Here is a 17,234-nt window from a genome sequence, read left to right on the forward strand (position 1 = left end):
GAGAAGGCGACACCGACCGGAAGAGGCCCTTTGCGCATGCTCGGCCCCGCCCTTCGGCGCACTCTCCCGGCGCGTGCTCGCGCTGCCGCTGGGCGCCGCGCCCGGCCCCGCCCCCCGCTGACGGCGCGGCCGCGGGGGAGGAGCTCCGCCCTCCCTGCCCCGCCTTAAGGCGGCCCGGCGCAATTCCCTCCTGTGCCGCGCGGGGTGCGCGAGGGACGTTTACACGGCGCCACCTTAACGACGCAGCGGTCCCGCGCGTGCCCCGGAAACGGAAGCCAACGGGGGCTGTGGGGTGACGGCCAGTGCTGACGTTTCCCTGGTCGGTGGCGGTCGCCGCTCCTCGCGATCCAGCGGAGTCTCGCTGGGCAGCCTCGCCCCGGCGGGCTGGGCTGGGCTGCGCTGGGCACGGCTCCGCCGCGGACCCCGCGCCGCGCTCCTGGTGAGTGCACGCACTGCCGCTGTAGCCGCTCCGTAAGCGGGACCGCCTCCGGCCGCGGTGTTTGGTGACGCGGAGGGGCCCCCCGCCCAGTCCCGGCGGGGAAGGAAGAGACACCGGTCCCTGCCGACCCCGGGAGGGGCGGTGGTCTGTCCTGCGGCAGCCCGGGCCGGGAGGGGCTCTCAGTCCGCCGGAGCTCCGCGGGAGCAGTTCTGGGCCACCCGGACCCGGCCGCTGCCGCCCACAGCACCGGGACGGGACTCGCCCAGCCGGGGTCCGCCCGCTGTCCGTGCCAGCTCAGGGCAAAGGCAGCGGCCGGGCACGTACACCGGGCTCTGCCCTCATCACTTTTTCCGAGAAAACGAGGGCATTGGACTGTAAGCGAGACAGCCGTTCCCGGCTGCTGCCTTAGGGGCGCCTTCCCGTCGTCAGCCGGGTAATTTTAGAAGGTGGAAACTCGTGAGTTGAGGTTGAGCGTGGCTGCCGTAGCTCGAGGCATTCCCAGCTGTGAAACAGCCGCTTCTCCCTTACAGTGTTGGACTTGCAGTTGCTCTTAATCCGTGTATGTGGACATGTAGTGCAACTTTATTGTACAGTTTTTAAGTGTTCGTTTTGCTTCTTATCTTTTAAAGCAGCTGTTTAAACTGCTGTTACCCGTTAAGCCTATTTTTTTTTTCCAAAACCCTGTACATTAGATATTGCTAGTTTAGCTAGAGTGATCTGGTTGGAGGATTATGCTGGGTGTGTGGGCAGGGGTGGGCAGTCTGTCTCCTCAGAATTGCTTCACTGCTGGCTGGCTATGCCTTAGTAAGACATGCACTATTCCTGCTGCGCCTTTGTCGCTGGAATGCCCGTTTGTGGTCGAAGCACAGAGCTCTTGGGGCTGCAGCAGACCATGGCCTGGGAGCTCAGTGTGGCGGTGCCAAGCTGCTGCTGGTGGAGGGGATCAGAGTGCACAGAGCTCGTGGCCGTGCTCAGCCCTGCTCTGTGTGTCTCTGGGGTGCTGCGTTCAGGGTGGACTGCCCAGAGCTGCAGCTGCTCAGCACACGCACCTTCTGCACTGCAGTACTGCTAATGCCCGTCTGGCTATCTGCCAGCCCACGCTGGCTACCTGCTAAAACATCTTCTGTGTCTTTGTGTCTGGAGTGTGTCTCTCAACTTGGATGGACTGTCACAAGTTCTATTAATTTCTGTACTTGGCAGCCCTTAGAAATTCTGATGACTTACGATTTTTTAATGTGCTAGTAATAGCACATTTTATATAAAAATGCTGAAACTCATCTCCTTAGCAAAGGATTTGAATTATTCCTGTGGTAAGGCTGTTGGAAGAAGCTTTTGAAATTCTGCAGAGGAAACATTCATTTATTAGAACATAATTAACCTTCTGTATTTGGAGATCTGTAAAACTCTGGAAACTAATTTTAAATATTGAGTATTAACATGGCTGGTATGTTGGTCATCCTATCAAATTTCTTTGCTAATATATCCAAGTTTTATAGTTAAGTGCTGTCACTGGTTGCCGTTTTAGCAGCTCAAAGCTTACTGAGGTGCAACACTGTTTTTAAAAGTTTGGAGGCTTTGTTTTTTCTTACACATTGTGATTATCACAGAAAATTATCTGGAAAACGTTTTGAACATCTGTCTTGCTGAGACTGTTTGGTAGAACCTATTGAGGTTTAAAATGCTTTTTTAGAATTATTCTGCAATAATATGACTTCTATGCCTTGTAAGGAAACCTTGGAGTTTTACCACTTCAGATAACATGTAGAAGTCCCCTTCCAGCAATGTAAGCAGATGGACATAAATTTCTATTAGTGTACTGTAGAGTACATTAGTGGAACAGTAGAGTATTTGCAAATACTCTGCTGGCAGAGTTCCTTAAGAAACACAGACTTGTTTTTTAAATTAATATTGAGATGGCATTGTAATGGATATCATTGCTTGTACATTCAATGTACATTAAATCTAAAATGTGTAAATATATTTGTGTCATTTGCCGTACCCAACTCCTGTACTTACACTGGATTTATTTATCCTACATCTTCTGAAGCTTCTGCAGACTTTGTTCTGCATTGTGACCTTAGTATCAGGGGAGTGTGGGTTAGCCTGGCAGGTATTTTTGGGGTTTTGTTGCTGGTTTAACCTACCAAGTTGGTAACAATAGTAACTCTCAATTAGACAAAGCAGTCTGGAGGTTGGCTTACATGGGAGCCTTGTTTTAGCTCTTTTGGAATATATATTTTATTATTTATAGATAATAAAAAACATTTTAACATTTTAAAACATTTTAAGTGGTGCTTTTTGGGGTTTGTGCAGCTGATAAATCTCAATGTGTGTATACAGTGAGCTGCTTTGTTAGCCATATTGATGGCCTGTAAATTAAATAAAATCAGAATGTAGCTAGTGGTGCATTCTTCATTTCAGTAAATGGACTGGCCTTTCTTCTCACTTGAGGCAGGAGGAAGTCCCAAAAATCTTTGAAACTCTCATCTGTTTTGATTACAGAGACTCCCATTATTGAGAATTTGGCTTTCAGTACTGAAAGGAGGAGCTCAAATGTGAGATTCCAATTTGGGCTATCAGCTAGGAAGTAGTTTCAGCTGAGTACAGGAAAGCAACACTGAAAGTGGAAGATAAACATGAAGTATTTGAAGTGCTTCATTTCAGCATTAGCTGTGGTGTTGCAAATTTTTGCTCTTCAGACAAGTTTTGGTTTGCCCTTAATCAGAATTTTAGATTGCTGATTCTACCATGTGTTCTCCTGAATATTTTGCCTCCTAATATAGGGAGTGGAGTGGTTTTGCATGTTGACTAGAATGTGTACCCTTCAGAAATTAACTTTTTATGGTTTTCTAAGTGTAAATTTTGGTATGGTTTAGACTTATATGTGAGATTTGTGTTTCTAGTGAGCAAAAATAGTCTGTTTTCCCAATACAGCCATTAAAAACTACAGTATTAATTTTGCTTATAAAAATGCAAGTATGTTTCTAGGGTTACTGAAATGGGAAATTCAGCTTGATTAATGAAAGCTGATGCAACCGATAAATAATGTTGAATTTTGCTAGCAAAGTATTTTGCTTCTGGTCATACTGTCCTTGCAAGATGCAGTGTTTCTAGTCTGTTTTGCTTGATTTTATTCTGTTATGCAGCATGTTGCTGATAAGAGGATAAAAAGCAGCTGGCATTCTTTCTGGAAGTCTGTCTGGACTGTTTTGTTTGTTTTCCCATGGTGAATTCAATGCACATTTATTCTACACAGTGAAATCCTTCCTAATTGAAGTGTGGTATCTCAGTTTTTAAGTAGGCCATGAGAATTGCCTAAAATTAACTTCAGGCCAATATTTCCTAAAAATAACTTTAAAAAGTAAAACTTATGCACTTTCTGGAATGCAAAGCAGGATTCTTACCCAAAAGTTACTTGAATAATTAATTTGTGAAAGCATAGCTTCAACTAGTTTAAAATGTTATTTTAAATTTTTTTTCCAGATCCTTCTGAGTCATACTTGAAGCCGCCAAAATGGTTCTGGCAGATCTTGGAAGAAAAATAACTTCAGCATTGCGCTCACTGAGCAATGCCACAATCATCAATGAAGAGGTATGTCGTGTACAAATGTCATGGCACTAGCACTGGAAAAGTTCTGAGAAAAAGTTCTCACAGGCTGATGAGAAGCTTGAAGTGGGCTACCTAGATTTTCTTTATCTTCAAGTAAAATTTCTGCTAAAGGTTTTAACCCTCTAACAGTACTGCCAGAAATTAAAACTAGATTTATATGTGGGTCATCACCTCAGACATAGTGGGTCCCATGGTCAAAGGTTCCTTGAGCCTGGTGCTGTATTTAGGGAGATTAGTGTCCTGTGGAGGCAGTGTGTGCCTAAGGGTGGATGGAAGGTAGGTGCCTGCTCTGGTTTATGTGTGTGTGGGACAGGCAGACTATGCAGATGTGTATTAGGCTGCTAGAAGCTGAGATGTGGAAGAACAAATGTAAGGTTTGTTGTCTGAATTGTGAGGAATGTGTTGCGTTGCTGCCTTTATGTTCAAACCAGTGCATGGTTCTAGAATTTTGTTTGGCTTAGCATGGCCTGTATTTTTTCTAAGTAAGAGTTTGGAAGTAGAACTCGGTGTGTTCTGTCATAGGAGTTCAATGCCAGATGGAAAACTAACTAATGTGATGGTTTCAAAGTGTCTCTGAGTACATAGATTGCTAGAAATTCTTTTCAGGTGGAAAGATGTGTGGCTTAAAGTAACTAAAAAATAGGCTAATTGAGAGCTGTAGGGTTAGAACTTACGCATAAAGAAAATGTTTTAGTGTATCTTCTGCCAGGAGAAAAATCCTTAATTGAATCAAATGCAGCCCAATTAATTTTTTCAGCAATGGAAATTTTTATTCTGCAAGAGCTCAAGATGTGAAAATGAGGCCATTTATGCAGGTGTTACTTTCACAAAAATCTTTATGTTCAAGACTTTGAAAACTCAGAATAGACAGGGTTTCTAGCTGAGGCACCTGCTTGCCTAAAAGGCATACAATCAGAGCAGCAGTCCAGTTTCTGAAAATTCAAGTAGCAGGGTGTCCATCTTTAGCTAAGGAATGCTGTAACAGAAATGGTGTAGTGATCTGAGGTGGTTTTTTTTAGTGTACTCTCTAAGGAGTACCCAGAGGGGAGTTCAGGAAGTCTTGCTGCCATATGAGCTGTGGGCCATAATGCAGTAAGAAGTGTTTTGTGTTAGTGTTCTATAGTGTGCTGTTGTTACAATTGAGAACCCTTCCCTCTCAGATTTAAATTGTTTTTACGTAGGAACAAATGCACAAACTTTTTTTGTGACAGTTGATTTCATGATAGGACTACATGCATTTAATTTGTGAAAACTGTGGTTATATCATAAATAGACTTTCACATTCTTATTTTGATCTAATAGTGGCCTAGTTAATCTCTGTGTATTGTAAAACAATTTTTCTGATTTTTCTTTTATATTCCAAAGGTTTTAAATGCTATGTTAAAAGAAGTATGTACAGCATTACTGGAAGCTGATGTTAATATCAAACTTGTGAAGCAACTTAGAGAAAATGTCAAGTAAGTGAAATAATCAAAATGCATTTAACTTTTGATATTTGTAAAAGTTGTAATTTGAGGTTACAAAAGAACAACTAATTTATAACTTAATATGTTGGGGTTTTTTTAGAAGCACACAGTTTACTTTGAACAGGAAAACAGCTGTTTGAACTAAATGTTTAGCCAGTTCCATCAAAAGAGTCTTTGGTCAAATTTAGCCATTTATTGCTGTTACAGGCTTGTTTCAAAAATCTTTTGCTGTCGTCAGTTGAGTCGTCTGATAAACAAGTTCTTCATTACTTCCTAGACACATAATCTTCACATGTTCTCTGCTGGCTATAAATAAATCTGTGTATGTGACTAGCACTGTTACTTTGCCTATTTTCAGATTAATTTAAGTAAATACAAGTCTGAAAGATGCATTTTAGAAACCTGTTATTGTGCTCTGCATAAAAATGTCTCCAATGCATGTAACTTCTTAAGTACATCCTATCTGAAAACTCAGAACAAATCAGGGTACTGTTGCAGTTCCAAAAACTCTATTACTAGGTTCAAGTGATGCTTTAAGTTATGCTAGTGTTCCATGCTTTTCTCAAACTCAGGTCTGCAATTGATCTTGAAGAGATGGCATCTGGCCTTAACAAAAGAAAAATGATCCAGCATGCAGTCTTTAAAGAGCTTGTTAAGGTAGGACTTCAAAGTTCTGCATTGCATCACTTTGCTTGTACAGTCTGGGCTTGGAAGTAGTGCAGTAGCAAGGAAAGCTTTTAGGTGGTTATGTGGTACCTGCAGTCAGGTTTTCTGATGTGAAAGCACAACTGCAGTACTGCAAACAGCAGTATTCTCATTGAAACTGCATCCTGGGCATTTCTCAAACTAACTTCAGTTTAAGCTTTGAATTCAATTGTTCTTATTCTTCAGCTGAAATGTAAAGACAAGAATAAAGTACTGCTAGCTTCTAGACTGCCTCTGGTTGTCCCAGAATACAGCTTTGCTACCCTAATGTTCCAACTATTGATAAGCCTTTGGAAAAGTGATGAACAACAACCCAGCAGCTCAATGCAACATTTCTCATTAATCTGCCTGCTTGGTCAAATCAGGACTTGAGTGTCTGTCTTCTGCCCTCTTTCCAATTTACAGTGTAGTCATTTGCTCCTCTGTAGTCTGTGCCCACAGATATGGTGGCTCTCAGGAACGTATCTACCTTCTACTCATTTCACAAGTGAGGCAGGAACCCTACAAAGCCCTCTGTGCTGTAGGATTCTCACTGGAAGAAGCCCATCCTGAGCAGTGACAAGAGGGGTGGAGGTCACCTTTCTGTGTTGGTTGTTACCCTTGTGCCATATATACAGGCCACAGCCTGACTGTGCTTGGTGTTACAAAGAAATTAACACTGTTGTTGTTGCAGAATTATTATGCAGAACCTTATAGATACCTTGTAAGGACTGTTGTTGTTCATAGTAAATCAGCAAAAATCTAAGCCAAATTAAGATGAGACTGTGCAAAAACTGTTTTTCTCCTTTGAATATGAAACCAGGCACCTAGCATTACTGTGACACCAACTGTTCTGTGCTTTCTGTGCTTTGTTCTTCAGCTTGTAGATCCTGGAGTCAAGGCGTGGACACCTACCAAAGGAAAACAGAATATTATAATGTTTGTTGGTTTGCAAGGAAGTGGTAAAACAACAACTTGTTCAAAGGTAAATGCAGGGGATCTCTTTGCATGGTTTTTGATTTGTTTGTTGGGTTTTTTGGGGTGTTTTTTTTTTTTGCTTGGGGAAGCTGGTGGTCATTGGGCTCCTTAGGTAGGTTTGGCTTGTGATCTGTGCTGGTTTTGTTAGTAGGAAAGTTCTAACTCTCTACATATGTAGAGATATGTTTGCAGAGGGGTTTCTGAGATGAAATGAATGTTGAAAGTAAAATTCTTTTGGGACAATTTATGGCTTGTAGGACTTCCTTCAAAGATTTTTAAACTGAACTCTTGATGAAACAATACCCTATAAGAGAGTCTTTATTTGTACTTAGTTAAACCACAACATTGTAGTTCACTTTCTAGGTTTAAAACTAAATACTAAGAATGGGTGTTCATGCCATTACTTATTTAGAAAAACAGTGGAATTTGGCCTTTGTGTTAGATACAAGGCATCAGTTAAGTGTAAGTTGATGTGAAACCTCTTCCAGCCCCAGATTCGTTGAGGAAATTTGTGTTTGTATTTTTTTAAGGCTAAAAAAAGAATACTCTGAATCGACATATGTTCACATCTGCAACAAGGCCTTCCCTGTTTGTTAGTGTGAGGTCAAACAGCATACCATTCCTTGTGGGATTGTCCCCCTTCCTGTGACAGAAGTTGTAATCCCTGCTTTCCATTTTCCAGGAACTTCTTGGGCTGTTTGTGCTCCACTGTGTTGCTTCTCCAGTAGATGTCAGGGTAGTTAAAGTCCCCCCCTAAGAACCAGGGCCTATGACTTTGAGGTTGCTTCAAGCTGCCCATAGAAAGCCTCATCCACTTGCTCCTTCTGATCAGGTGGCCTGTAACAAACACCCACAACAGCATCACCCTCACTAATCTGCCCTTTTATCTTAAACCATAAGCTCTTGACTCACTCATTCACCCCAGGACAGAGCTTGGTACATTTCAAGTTGTGAGGAGAAATTATCCTGTGGAGAAAAGACACATCTTCATTGTTTTTTGTCATCTCCTTTTGAGATGCACATATAGTGAAATATTCAGCATGGCCTGCTCTGATTTCAGAAGACTTTCGTAGTGCTTATGTAGGTGAACTTTATTTTGAACATTTGTATTTAGTCAGTGTTTTGTGAATATATGTAGCAGCCATGAAAGCTGAGTGTTGTAGGAAGGTTAAGGATTCTGTCCACTGCTTTAAAACATGTCCTTTCAATGGAAATATCCTTGTTCCTCTGAAAGTACAAAAACATAGAGATGTAAAGTTGTAGCCATTATGGTACTGGATATTGAAGTATTGCATTGGGTAGTTTCTACATGCTAGTCCAATCTGCAGTATTAACACTAAGAAGAATTCAGGAGTTAGTAAAATGGGAACTTAAGTTATTTGTAGTCATTCCTAGAGATTGCCATTTCAAGAAATTGAAATCAGAAGCAGAGTCAAGCAGGTGTTTTCATCTTGGCATTAATAATTATTTATAATATGCTTTCCTAAATAATGGCCATGCTAACCATGAACAGTCTTACTCTGTGGCCTCACTTATAGAAGGGCTGGTTTGAGTTTGTGTCCTCTGTGTGTGATTTGAGGCTGTTAGAAGTGTCGTGTCAATGGGACTTTGGTGTAACTACTTGTTTTGGGTTTCATTTCAGTTAGCATACTTCTATCAGAGGAAAGGCTGGAAGACTTGTCTAATATGTGCAGACACATACAGAGCAGGTAACATAGACTTTAATGATGTAGTTCTCTACCTATAATATTTGAAGATTTCCTTAAGTAGTCCCTTGACTATACCTGTCTTACAGGTGCTTTTGACCAGTTAAAGCAGAATGCCACAAAAGCAAGAATTCCCTTTTATGGGAGGTAAGCTTCTTTCAGAAACACTTAGGAGAACAATTCAACTCAGTTATGTATTGTTCTGTCCTGAACATTTTGCACTAAACCCCATCTAGCATGGCCTAATTGTTTTCATTTTAATAATATATTCGGGTAATACTTGCTCTGATCAGATGAACATTTGTCCAGTTCAGTATATTGTCAGGAGTAGCAGGTAGGATAGTGTACTAAGAGATCAGGTGCCCAGGAATAATTCCCTATGGTGCTTACTCAATGTATAGCAGCTCACAGACTTTTACCAGACATGGCCAGATTTTTGAGAAGTATCTCACAGATCAAAGGATATAATTTTTGGATGCTTAATTTTTATTATCAAATAGAGACAGAGGTGGACCTGGAACGTCTTTTTATAAAGCAGTAAATAACTTTCCCCTAAGATTTACTGAAAGTGAACTGTCTAGATGCTCAGCTAAATCCTATTTGAGAGAGGGTCTTATAGAACTTACTGCAGCTTCCAGCAGGTGAGACAGACTTCAGGCTTTGTGCTTCAGTTCACTGAGCAGTAAGGGTAAATGGCTTAGGAAGACGTATTTGTAACCAATTTTTGCTTTACATAAGAGGAGTTCCCTCTTGAAATCCAGATAGACTTATAGTTAACAAGTTTATAGTCAAATGATGAAATTCTGAATCGTTGTTTCTCTTTTTGATCAGTTACACAGAAATGGATCCTGTAATAATTGCCTCAGAAGGTGTTGAGAAATTTAAGAATGAAAACTTTGAAATCATCATTGTTGATACAAGTGGACGTCACAAACAAGAAGACTCTTTGTTTGAAGAAATGTTACAAGTTGCTAATGCCATAGTGAGTAGTTTTGAGAAATACAGTAACTTGGCATTTGATGACAGTTGATTAATCTTTATCCTAATGTTCTGTGTGCATTTTGCTTTAACTCCTAGATGATATTAGAAATTACAACAGATATGAATAAGAAAAGGCTAAACGACCAGTGCTTGTTAGTTTTGTGATGGTTTTAATTCTTCTATTCTTCTGATCAAGGATGCCTGTGTATTGTCAGACTGCCATTCTTGCTTTAACTTTTCCTTTTCAGGATCTTTGCATTGAAAAACTAGATGAAAGAGCCAGTCTGGTCTGGTTTCCTTTAACTATGAATAGTAAACTTTCCGTGATTGTCACAAATAATTGCACTGAGACAGAGAAGATGATTGGATAACTTTCAAGAGTTTTGATATGTAAATGAAGTTGTTGTTTCTATGGGTTTAAAAAGTCTGGCTATTTGTTTGACTCTGTGTCTTGCATAACAATATGACACTTCCCACACAATTCCTGGTAATGCTAACTTATTTTTAGAGGAATGGATGTCTTAAATATCTGAATGTAAAACCAAATTGAAGATGTTAGTTAATAAGCGCTTGTAAATACTAATTATCTTACTGGCTCAAGATACTGGCTAAAATCACTTGAATCATAACTAATAAGCACAAGCATATTAAATTGTAATATTTTGTGTTGTAGATGAATTATATAGTCATTCAGCATCAGAATTTTTTAAATGGTCCTTAGATAATACTGTTCATAAAACAGTGGTCCTGTTTTGAACTCTAGCATACAGCTCTTATATACTGTTATTGCAGTAAGTTCTGCTCTGAACCTATATAATAATAATAATGCATGAATATTGTTTAGTAAAGCAGGAAATGATTATTTTGTGTATCTCATTTCTCCTAGCAACCAGATAACATTGTTTATGTGATGGATGCTTCCATTGGCCAAGCTTGTGAAGCTCAAGCTAAAGCTTTCAAAGACAAAGTAGATGTAGCTTCTGTAATTGTCACTAAGCTGGATGGACATGCCAAAGGAGGTGGAGCCCTTAGTGCGTAAGTACTAATGGGGTATAACAGTGTCCAACATCTGGCTGTGCACAGCCAGCTGTGAAATGTGTTAGTGTTTCACAGAAACCTGTCCTGGGGAGTGTCACTGTCACACTGCACAGAATCTAAGTTGGTCACAGTCACACTTAGATTCTAATCCTTCTTCTGTGGGTAGGATCACCTGCTGATTGTACTTAACATCAGCATTCAGTGATAGGATGTTTTTTCAGTACAGTAGTTTGTATTGTCACAGGTCAGACTTTTGTCTTCTGAAGTCAGCATCGAGCAATATTCATTGCCTATTGTGTATTAGGCATTTTTCCAGAAAGATAAATTTGGGCTCAATAGATATGACTTAAATGAGGAGTTTTACATCTCAAGAGATTTTTTTCCGAAAGGGGAAAAACTGTACCTCATCATATGTGACCTTAAAACTACAATGCAGATCAAACTTCTGGATTGGCAGTGTCCAGAAACTTGATGAAGAGTTGTCTGCAGTCATACTTACCCCAATTCCATTCTTGTTGGACTTTCCATGTCCTGTATCTTGGCAGAGTTTTGACCAGAAAATGCTACATTTTATATTCAGCATTATATGATTGTTTCAACTGCCTTTCAATGCTACAGCTTGTCTGGAGCTGTTTGATCAAAACAGTCAAAATAACTGCCCCTGACTTGCTGAATCCCTGCTTGTCTTTGACCTGAAGTGTTAGAGTTCCTACACTGCCATGTGTATTTTGCTTTATCTATAGCATAATGTTGGAAGACTAAAGCTTTTGGTATTTTCATTTTGCTCTTGTTTGAGTTGTCGTATGCTTGTGTGCTTTAAGTGTGCTTTAAGTGTTTGCCCTGTACTGTCTGTGGACTGGAAACTAAATTTTATCTAAAAGATAGTGCCAGTGTGGTGGAAAGGTTCTAAGTTTTCTTATGTCTGAGCTTTTTCCTGTGTTGAAAATGAGAGTGTCTTTTGTATGAGGTGCCTTGAAGAAATTGTAATCAATGCCTGTCATCTGACAGTATTATCATTAGTATCACTGTATATATCAGTAATAGCCCAGTATTAGGATAAACTGGAGATGATTTATTTTCCTTTATTTCCTCTCAACTTTCTTAAACTCAGCAGTGAAAATTAGCAAATTCTATTTCTGATTTTTTCCAAACAGAGTTTGTATTTTACTAACTACTAATTAGAGAAAAATCTTTTTAACTACTCTGAGCTAAACACCCAAGTGTGGGGTGTTTTTTCATTAATAATTTGAGGAGTAAGGCAGATACTTCAGATAGAATGCATAGTGTTGATGATGCCTAGCTGATTATAGTATAAAAGATGAATGGTGTTTGAGAGGCCATTTCATAAAATATATTTTATTGCAGAGTTGCTGCCACAAAGAGTCCTATTATTTTTATTGGAACTGGCGAGCACATAGATGACTTTGAACCCTTTAAAACACAGCCTTTCATCAGCAAGCTGCTTGGTATGTCCAATGTACAACTGTACTTAAAAGACACTTAGAACTAATGGAAAGTTAATAATGGATAATGGAAAGTCAAGGTGTATTTTTTTAATGCTAATTTCAGATCTGTTTTCTTTATCCAGGTATGGGTGATATTGAAGGACTGATAGATAAAGTAAATGAGTTAAAGTTGGATGATAATGAAGCACTCATAGAAAAGCTAAAACATGGTAAGTTATTCTCAAGGTCTGAATTGCAGATGCTTTACAGTGACCTGACCATGGCAGGTGGTCTGTGACAGAGACCACTGAGTTCATTTGTGCTGTGTGTAGACACAACTTGTTCATGCTCAGTGAAGAACAGATTTTCTTTCTCCAGTAAATGTGGCAGCCAAGTAAATTGAGTTGTGTTTTTCAAACAAAAATCTGTCAGACTACAACTGCAGAAAAACTAGCTTAATGGTTCAGCATGTGCCATCTGAAACTGCTTAGCCATATGAAGAGTGAAGAGGTTTATTTATCTACTTATCTATGTAGTATAATATTTACCTTATGAATACAAAGAGTAATTAAAAAAGGATAGTAAGAGCAAAATGCTGGTGTGACTTCCACTAACTTTTCTTTTGTTGTTGTGCTTCAGGTCAATTTACATTAAGAGATATGTATGAACAATTCCAAAACATCATGAAAATGGGACCATTCAGTCAGATCTTGGTTAGTTATCCCCAAAATAATTTTATTTTAAAACTTCTAATTGAAATTTGTTATAATCTGTGTTCTGTTTTTAAAAAGGTGAAATTATTTGCCTACTGCAGTATGCAACTACTGAACTAACAGTTGCTGTCTATATTTTTTTCTGCTTAATAATGTTAGCTTTGCCTATTCTGACACAGCTTTTGTTTCCCTTTCTTGAAACAAGGGCATGATCCCTGGTTTTGGAACTGACTTCATGAGTAAAGGCAATGAACAGGAATCAATGGCAAGGCTAAAGAAACTCATGACTATTATGGACAGTATGAATGATCAAGGTAATACAAATTTCACCCTCTGGTTTTTTTCTTGATTGTTGAACAAGCTTATTTAGAGAGATGTTTCTGGAAAAATTCATATTGCAGCATGTACAACGACAGAAAATGGCAAGAAATATTTAACATTCTTGGGAATCGCAAGGAGTACATGTGTCTCCAAATTGCTTCATAAATCTAAATATCTAGAGATACTTTGCCTGTTGCTGCTCTGTCTTGTGTAGAGTAGGTGGGATTTCAAATAATTTCCATTCTATTGGAAATCAATGTACTTTTATTCATTGTATTGTAAGTGTTCATAAATTATAAATGCTATACTTGTAAATTGATAAGGTATGTTAACCTTTAATCTGGCATTGCTGTCTTTTTCCTACTCACCCTCAAATTTACTTGGTGACATAGTCTGGTCTCTGGAATTCAAAGTGTTGTTTCTATTCCACCTAGAATTCCTTCAGTAGTATGCTCTTACCCTTGTGCTAAACCCATTAATATGGCTTAAGACCAAGTATCCCAAGAGCATAATTTATTCATACAGCTTTTTTTCTGTCACAGTTGTTAACATATGAAGATAAGAGCTTCTTAGTATTACTTCCTAGACTATTATGCCTCAGTGATTTATGTAAAATTTTGCATTGTCACTTTTAAAACTTATGTTTTTATTCTGTGTCTCAAAATTAAATTCTCAACAGTGAAAACAGGTTTGATGTTTGTTACCAATTGTAACAGTTTTTAATGTCAGTGACTCAATGGATTTTTCTTTTCCACACTGTAATTGCAGAACTTGACAGCACAGATGGTGCCAAAGTTTTCAGTAAGCAGCCAGGAAGAATCCAAAGAGTAGCAAGAGGCTCTGGTGTTTCTACCAGAGATGTTCAGGAGCTATTGACCCAATACACTAAGTTTGCACAGATGGTGAAAAAGATGGGAGGCATCAAAGGGCTTTTCAAAGGTAAAAACAACTCCAAACCAATACCAAAAACCCCACTTTAAAATTTATTAACTAAGGCGGGAGGTCACTTGATGTGTGTACACAGAGGAAATGAGAAAACACTGATTAGGGAGAGGAGAAAGTGAGTTGTAGCTTGCTCATTTTCACAATGTTTGAAATTTCTTTTATGTCACTGGTAAGAGCTGCACTGTTCTTCATGACAGCAGTGTGTAACTTAGCAAGGAAAGCTACTGTATTTCTATCAATGCAGATTTGATTGCTACTACAGTACTAACACTTCAGTCTGGTTTGTGGAGTGCAGGGAGTGTTGATCCTAAATGGACTTTTAGTGGCTGATGTAGTAACTTCTAATAATGGGCTCATGGATATGAATCTAGAATTGGGAGGTAACATTTGGATTTATTTTATTTCTAGCACCATTTGTTAATCCACTTTCTTATGATTGCTCTTTTCTTTTTATTTAGGTGGTGATATGTCCAAGAACGTAAACCCATCTCAGCTGGCCAAACTGAATCAGCAGATGGCAAAGATGATGGATCCAAGAGTTCTTCATCATATGGGTATGTGCTGACTTTTTATAGCTTCAAGAGAGGACTGTCAGTTATAGTGGAGCATTTGAGATACAGAAGTGAGGAAGGGGATGAGAGACTATCTGCAGTATATATCAGTATTAAGTATTTCTGGGGTTTTCTAACAAGAATCAGAAAGTTGAGTCCAAATACTTTGCACTTAGCAGTGCTTAATCTAGTCTTTCATTTGGATTCAGCTCTCAAAATGAGTAATAGCTGTTTCAACCTGGTTTCACAGTTAGGGCTTCTGCCTTTGTATATTACTGGAATAGTGTGTGTACAGTAATGATACCTCAAGCAAGAGAGCTGTGCCTCAGAGTTCATTAACACTTTCATGTTCTCCCTTATTTTCTGCAGGTGGCATGGCTGGTTTGCAGTCAATGATGAGACAATTTCAACAAGGTGCTGCTGGGAATATGAAAGGCATGATGGGATTCAATAATATGTAAAGAAGCCTTAATACAAATGGACTTGGTTGACTCTACATTGCAACTTCAGTGAATGAATTTGCTTTCTTCCTTTTTACAGTGATGAGAGAGTGGTCTTTTGAAATCTTACCCAGCTTCTCAGTTTCTACATCTAATTTCTGAAAACTATTTTTGCTTAAATTAGTTCCTCTCCACTAATAACTGATGGCACAAAGAGCAATTCAATTCAATAAAACAAAATCATGATGTAAAATTTTAATATTTAGAGACACTTTTTAATCGTTTACATCAAATGGCAGCCATTATATTTGTAAACAACCCTGATCTTTGGTTATAGTAACATAAAATGTCACAAATATACTGTAAAATAAAATTTAAGTGGTTATAAACAAGGGAATGGCCTGTGTCTTCAGTTCCTTTTAACTGTCCTTTTAGTGTGTAATGAGATTGTTTTCTTAGTTTGATTTTTTTTTTTTTTTTTTTTTTTAAAGACTGTTGTAACTCATGTTTGGCATAATGATAAGAATAGCCCAGTACCTAAAAATGTGCTGTTGGTGCTCATCTGTGGAGCATTTTTAGAATGTGGATGTGCTGTGCTTAGGTTTGTACAAGACTTTGTCGTATAGAATTTCATCATTCTTCCCCTATATACAAAGAATCAAGGGACTGAAAAAATACAGGTGTGCAGATACCAAACTGTCTTGTATACTGAAGATAATCTTCATACCAGGCTGCCAGTTAAGCAGTTCCTTTTTTCTGGAGGTAATTTCTAAAGCATATTAGGTGGAATTCTGTGCTGGTACTGAACTTTAAAACAGAGCTGTAATGCACAGAGCATATTGCCCCAACTCAGCTACATTCTAATCTTAATTTCCTATAGCAGTTTAATATTTCAGTTTACTCTGTTGATATAAAAAGGGTAGAATCCACAGGCACAATTCAGCAACTAGGTAGACCAAGATGAACCTTGAAATCCAGCATAGATCTTGTACCCTTATCTTAGGGTAAGAGGGTGTATTATAAATTTTAATATACTGCAGTGTTTAGTGTGTAAATGGACATGTATTGCTGCTGTCTAGATAAAAGTTAAATGCAGTAGTTAAAACAAGTGGGTCCCTCGGTCAGCCAGTTCTCTGAGATGGCAGCTGACAGGGAATGTCTGATATACGACATTAGACTCTTGCACTAATAAAACGTGAGCTATGCTGTATTGTAGTTTATAATGTGAAACTATCTCCTGCTTAATTAATGGTATGTGTTCAGTATATGGAGGATGCTGAAAAATCTTCAAGTATGCCATCCACCTAAGTCCACTGCATTAATCTGCACAAGGATCAGTTAATTTGAGTCTTTGTATTTTAAATAAAACAAAATAATGTGTCCTTGCATATCACCAGCTTGTTGGTGTGTGAACAACAAGCTGGTGATAGTGGTGTGCTTATTGGTTCTGAAGTGGTGTGCTTACTAAAACCTGATTTTTCTTTTTTATAGTATTTTCAGTTCTTGAGCAGTATAAACCAATGCAATATGCAAAACCATGCAGGAAAGAGTATGAAATCCTGGTTTGAAATGCAGTCCCTAGGGGAGAGTGGATGGTTAATGCTTTTGATGGAAGTCAACCATGAATAGGGATATTGAGGATGAACAGTGAAGCACTGTGCTCCAGGACAGGCTCAGTCAGACTGTCAAGTTACCAACAATTTAACTCTATTTTCAGCTTGTGGCCTACATTTAGTTTTAACTTTTAGTTCACCATTTCCAAAGTACTAAAACTGCAACCAGATACAGAGAGAGCTGTCACTAGCTGAGTGTTGGCAGAGACAAGGGCACGTTGAGAATGCATTTCCTTTAAAGTATGTGTTAATTGGTATTTCTGAGATATATGCTGGAATTAACAAACTGTATATTGCTCTTACA

At 39.1% G+C, this 17,234-nt stretch overlaps 1 protein-coding gene across 5 annotated transcripts; it reads left to right on the plus strand.

The window, feature by feature from the left end:
* The first annotated feature begins 266 nt into the window (after nucleotides 1-266).
* Nucleotides 267-15,714, plus strand: SRP54 (signal recognition particle 54). Of its 5 annotated transcripts, none has more exons than XM_054633999.2 (16): nucleotides 269-439; nucleotides 3,923-4,031; nucleotides 5,415-5,506; nucleotides 6,088-6,172; nucleotides 7,080-7,184; nucleotides 8,820-8,886; nucleotides 8,973-9,030; nucleotides 9,715-9,865; nucleotides 10,751-10,899; nucleotides 12,268-12,368; nucleotides 12,491-12,577; nucleotides 12,987-13,060; nucleotides 13,266-13,374; nucleotides 14,150-14,320; nucleotides 14,785-14,880; nucleotides 15,247-15,714. In XM_054633999.2, the coding sequence occupies exons 2-16, from the start codon at nucleotides 3,954-3,956 to the stop codon at nucleotides 15,336-15,338; spliced, it is 1,515 nt and encodes a 504-aa protein (XP_054489974.1). In that variant the 5' UTR covers nucleotides 269-439; nucleotides 3,923-3,953; the 3' UTR covers nucleotides 15,339-15,714. The 5 variants fall into 5 exon arrangements, with proteins under 5 accessions (XP_077036559.1, XP_054489974.1, XP_077036560.1 ...); XM_054634001.2 differs by lacking the exon at nucleotides 269-439 and adding an exon at nucleotides 446-872; XM_054633998.2 differs by lacking the exon at nucleotides 269-439 and adding an exon at nucleotides 876-998.
* The last annotated feature ends 1,520 nt before the right edge of the window (nucleotides 15,715-17,234 follow it).

This window comes from Agelaius phoeniceus, chromosome 6 (genome assembly GCF_051311805.1).
Source record: "Agelaius phoeniceus isolate bAgePho1 chromosome 6, bAgePho1.hap1, whole genome shotgun sequence".
NCBI classification, from domain to species: Eukaryota; Metazoa; Chordata; class Aves; order Passeriformes; family Icteridae; genus Agelaius; species Agelaius phoeniceus.

What these genes read in the sequence shown, in the direction of transcription:
- SRP54 (XM_054633999.2), top strand. Translation starts at nt 3,954, where the DNA reads ATGGTTCTGGCAGATCTTGGAAGAAAAATAACTTCAGCATTGCGCTCA. An exon ending in CAACTTAGAGAAAATGTCAA is followed by an intron (nt 5,507 to 6,087) that starts GTAAGTGAAATA and finishes TCTCAAACTCAG; the next exon opens with GTCTGCAATTGATCTTGAAG. An exon ending in CATAGAAAAGCTAAAACATG is followed by an intron (nt 12,578 to 12,986) that starts GTAAGTTATTCT and finishes GTTGTGCTTCAG; the next exon opens with GTCAATTTACATTAAGAGAT.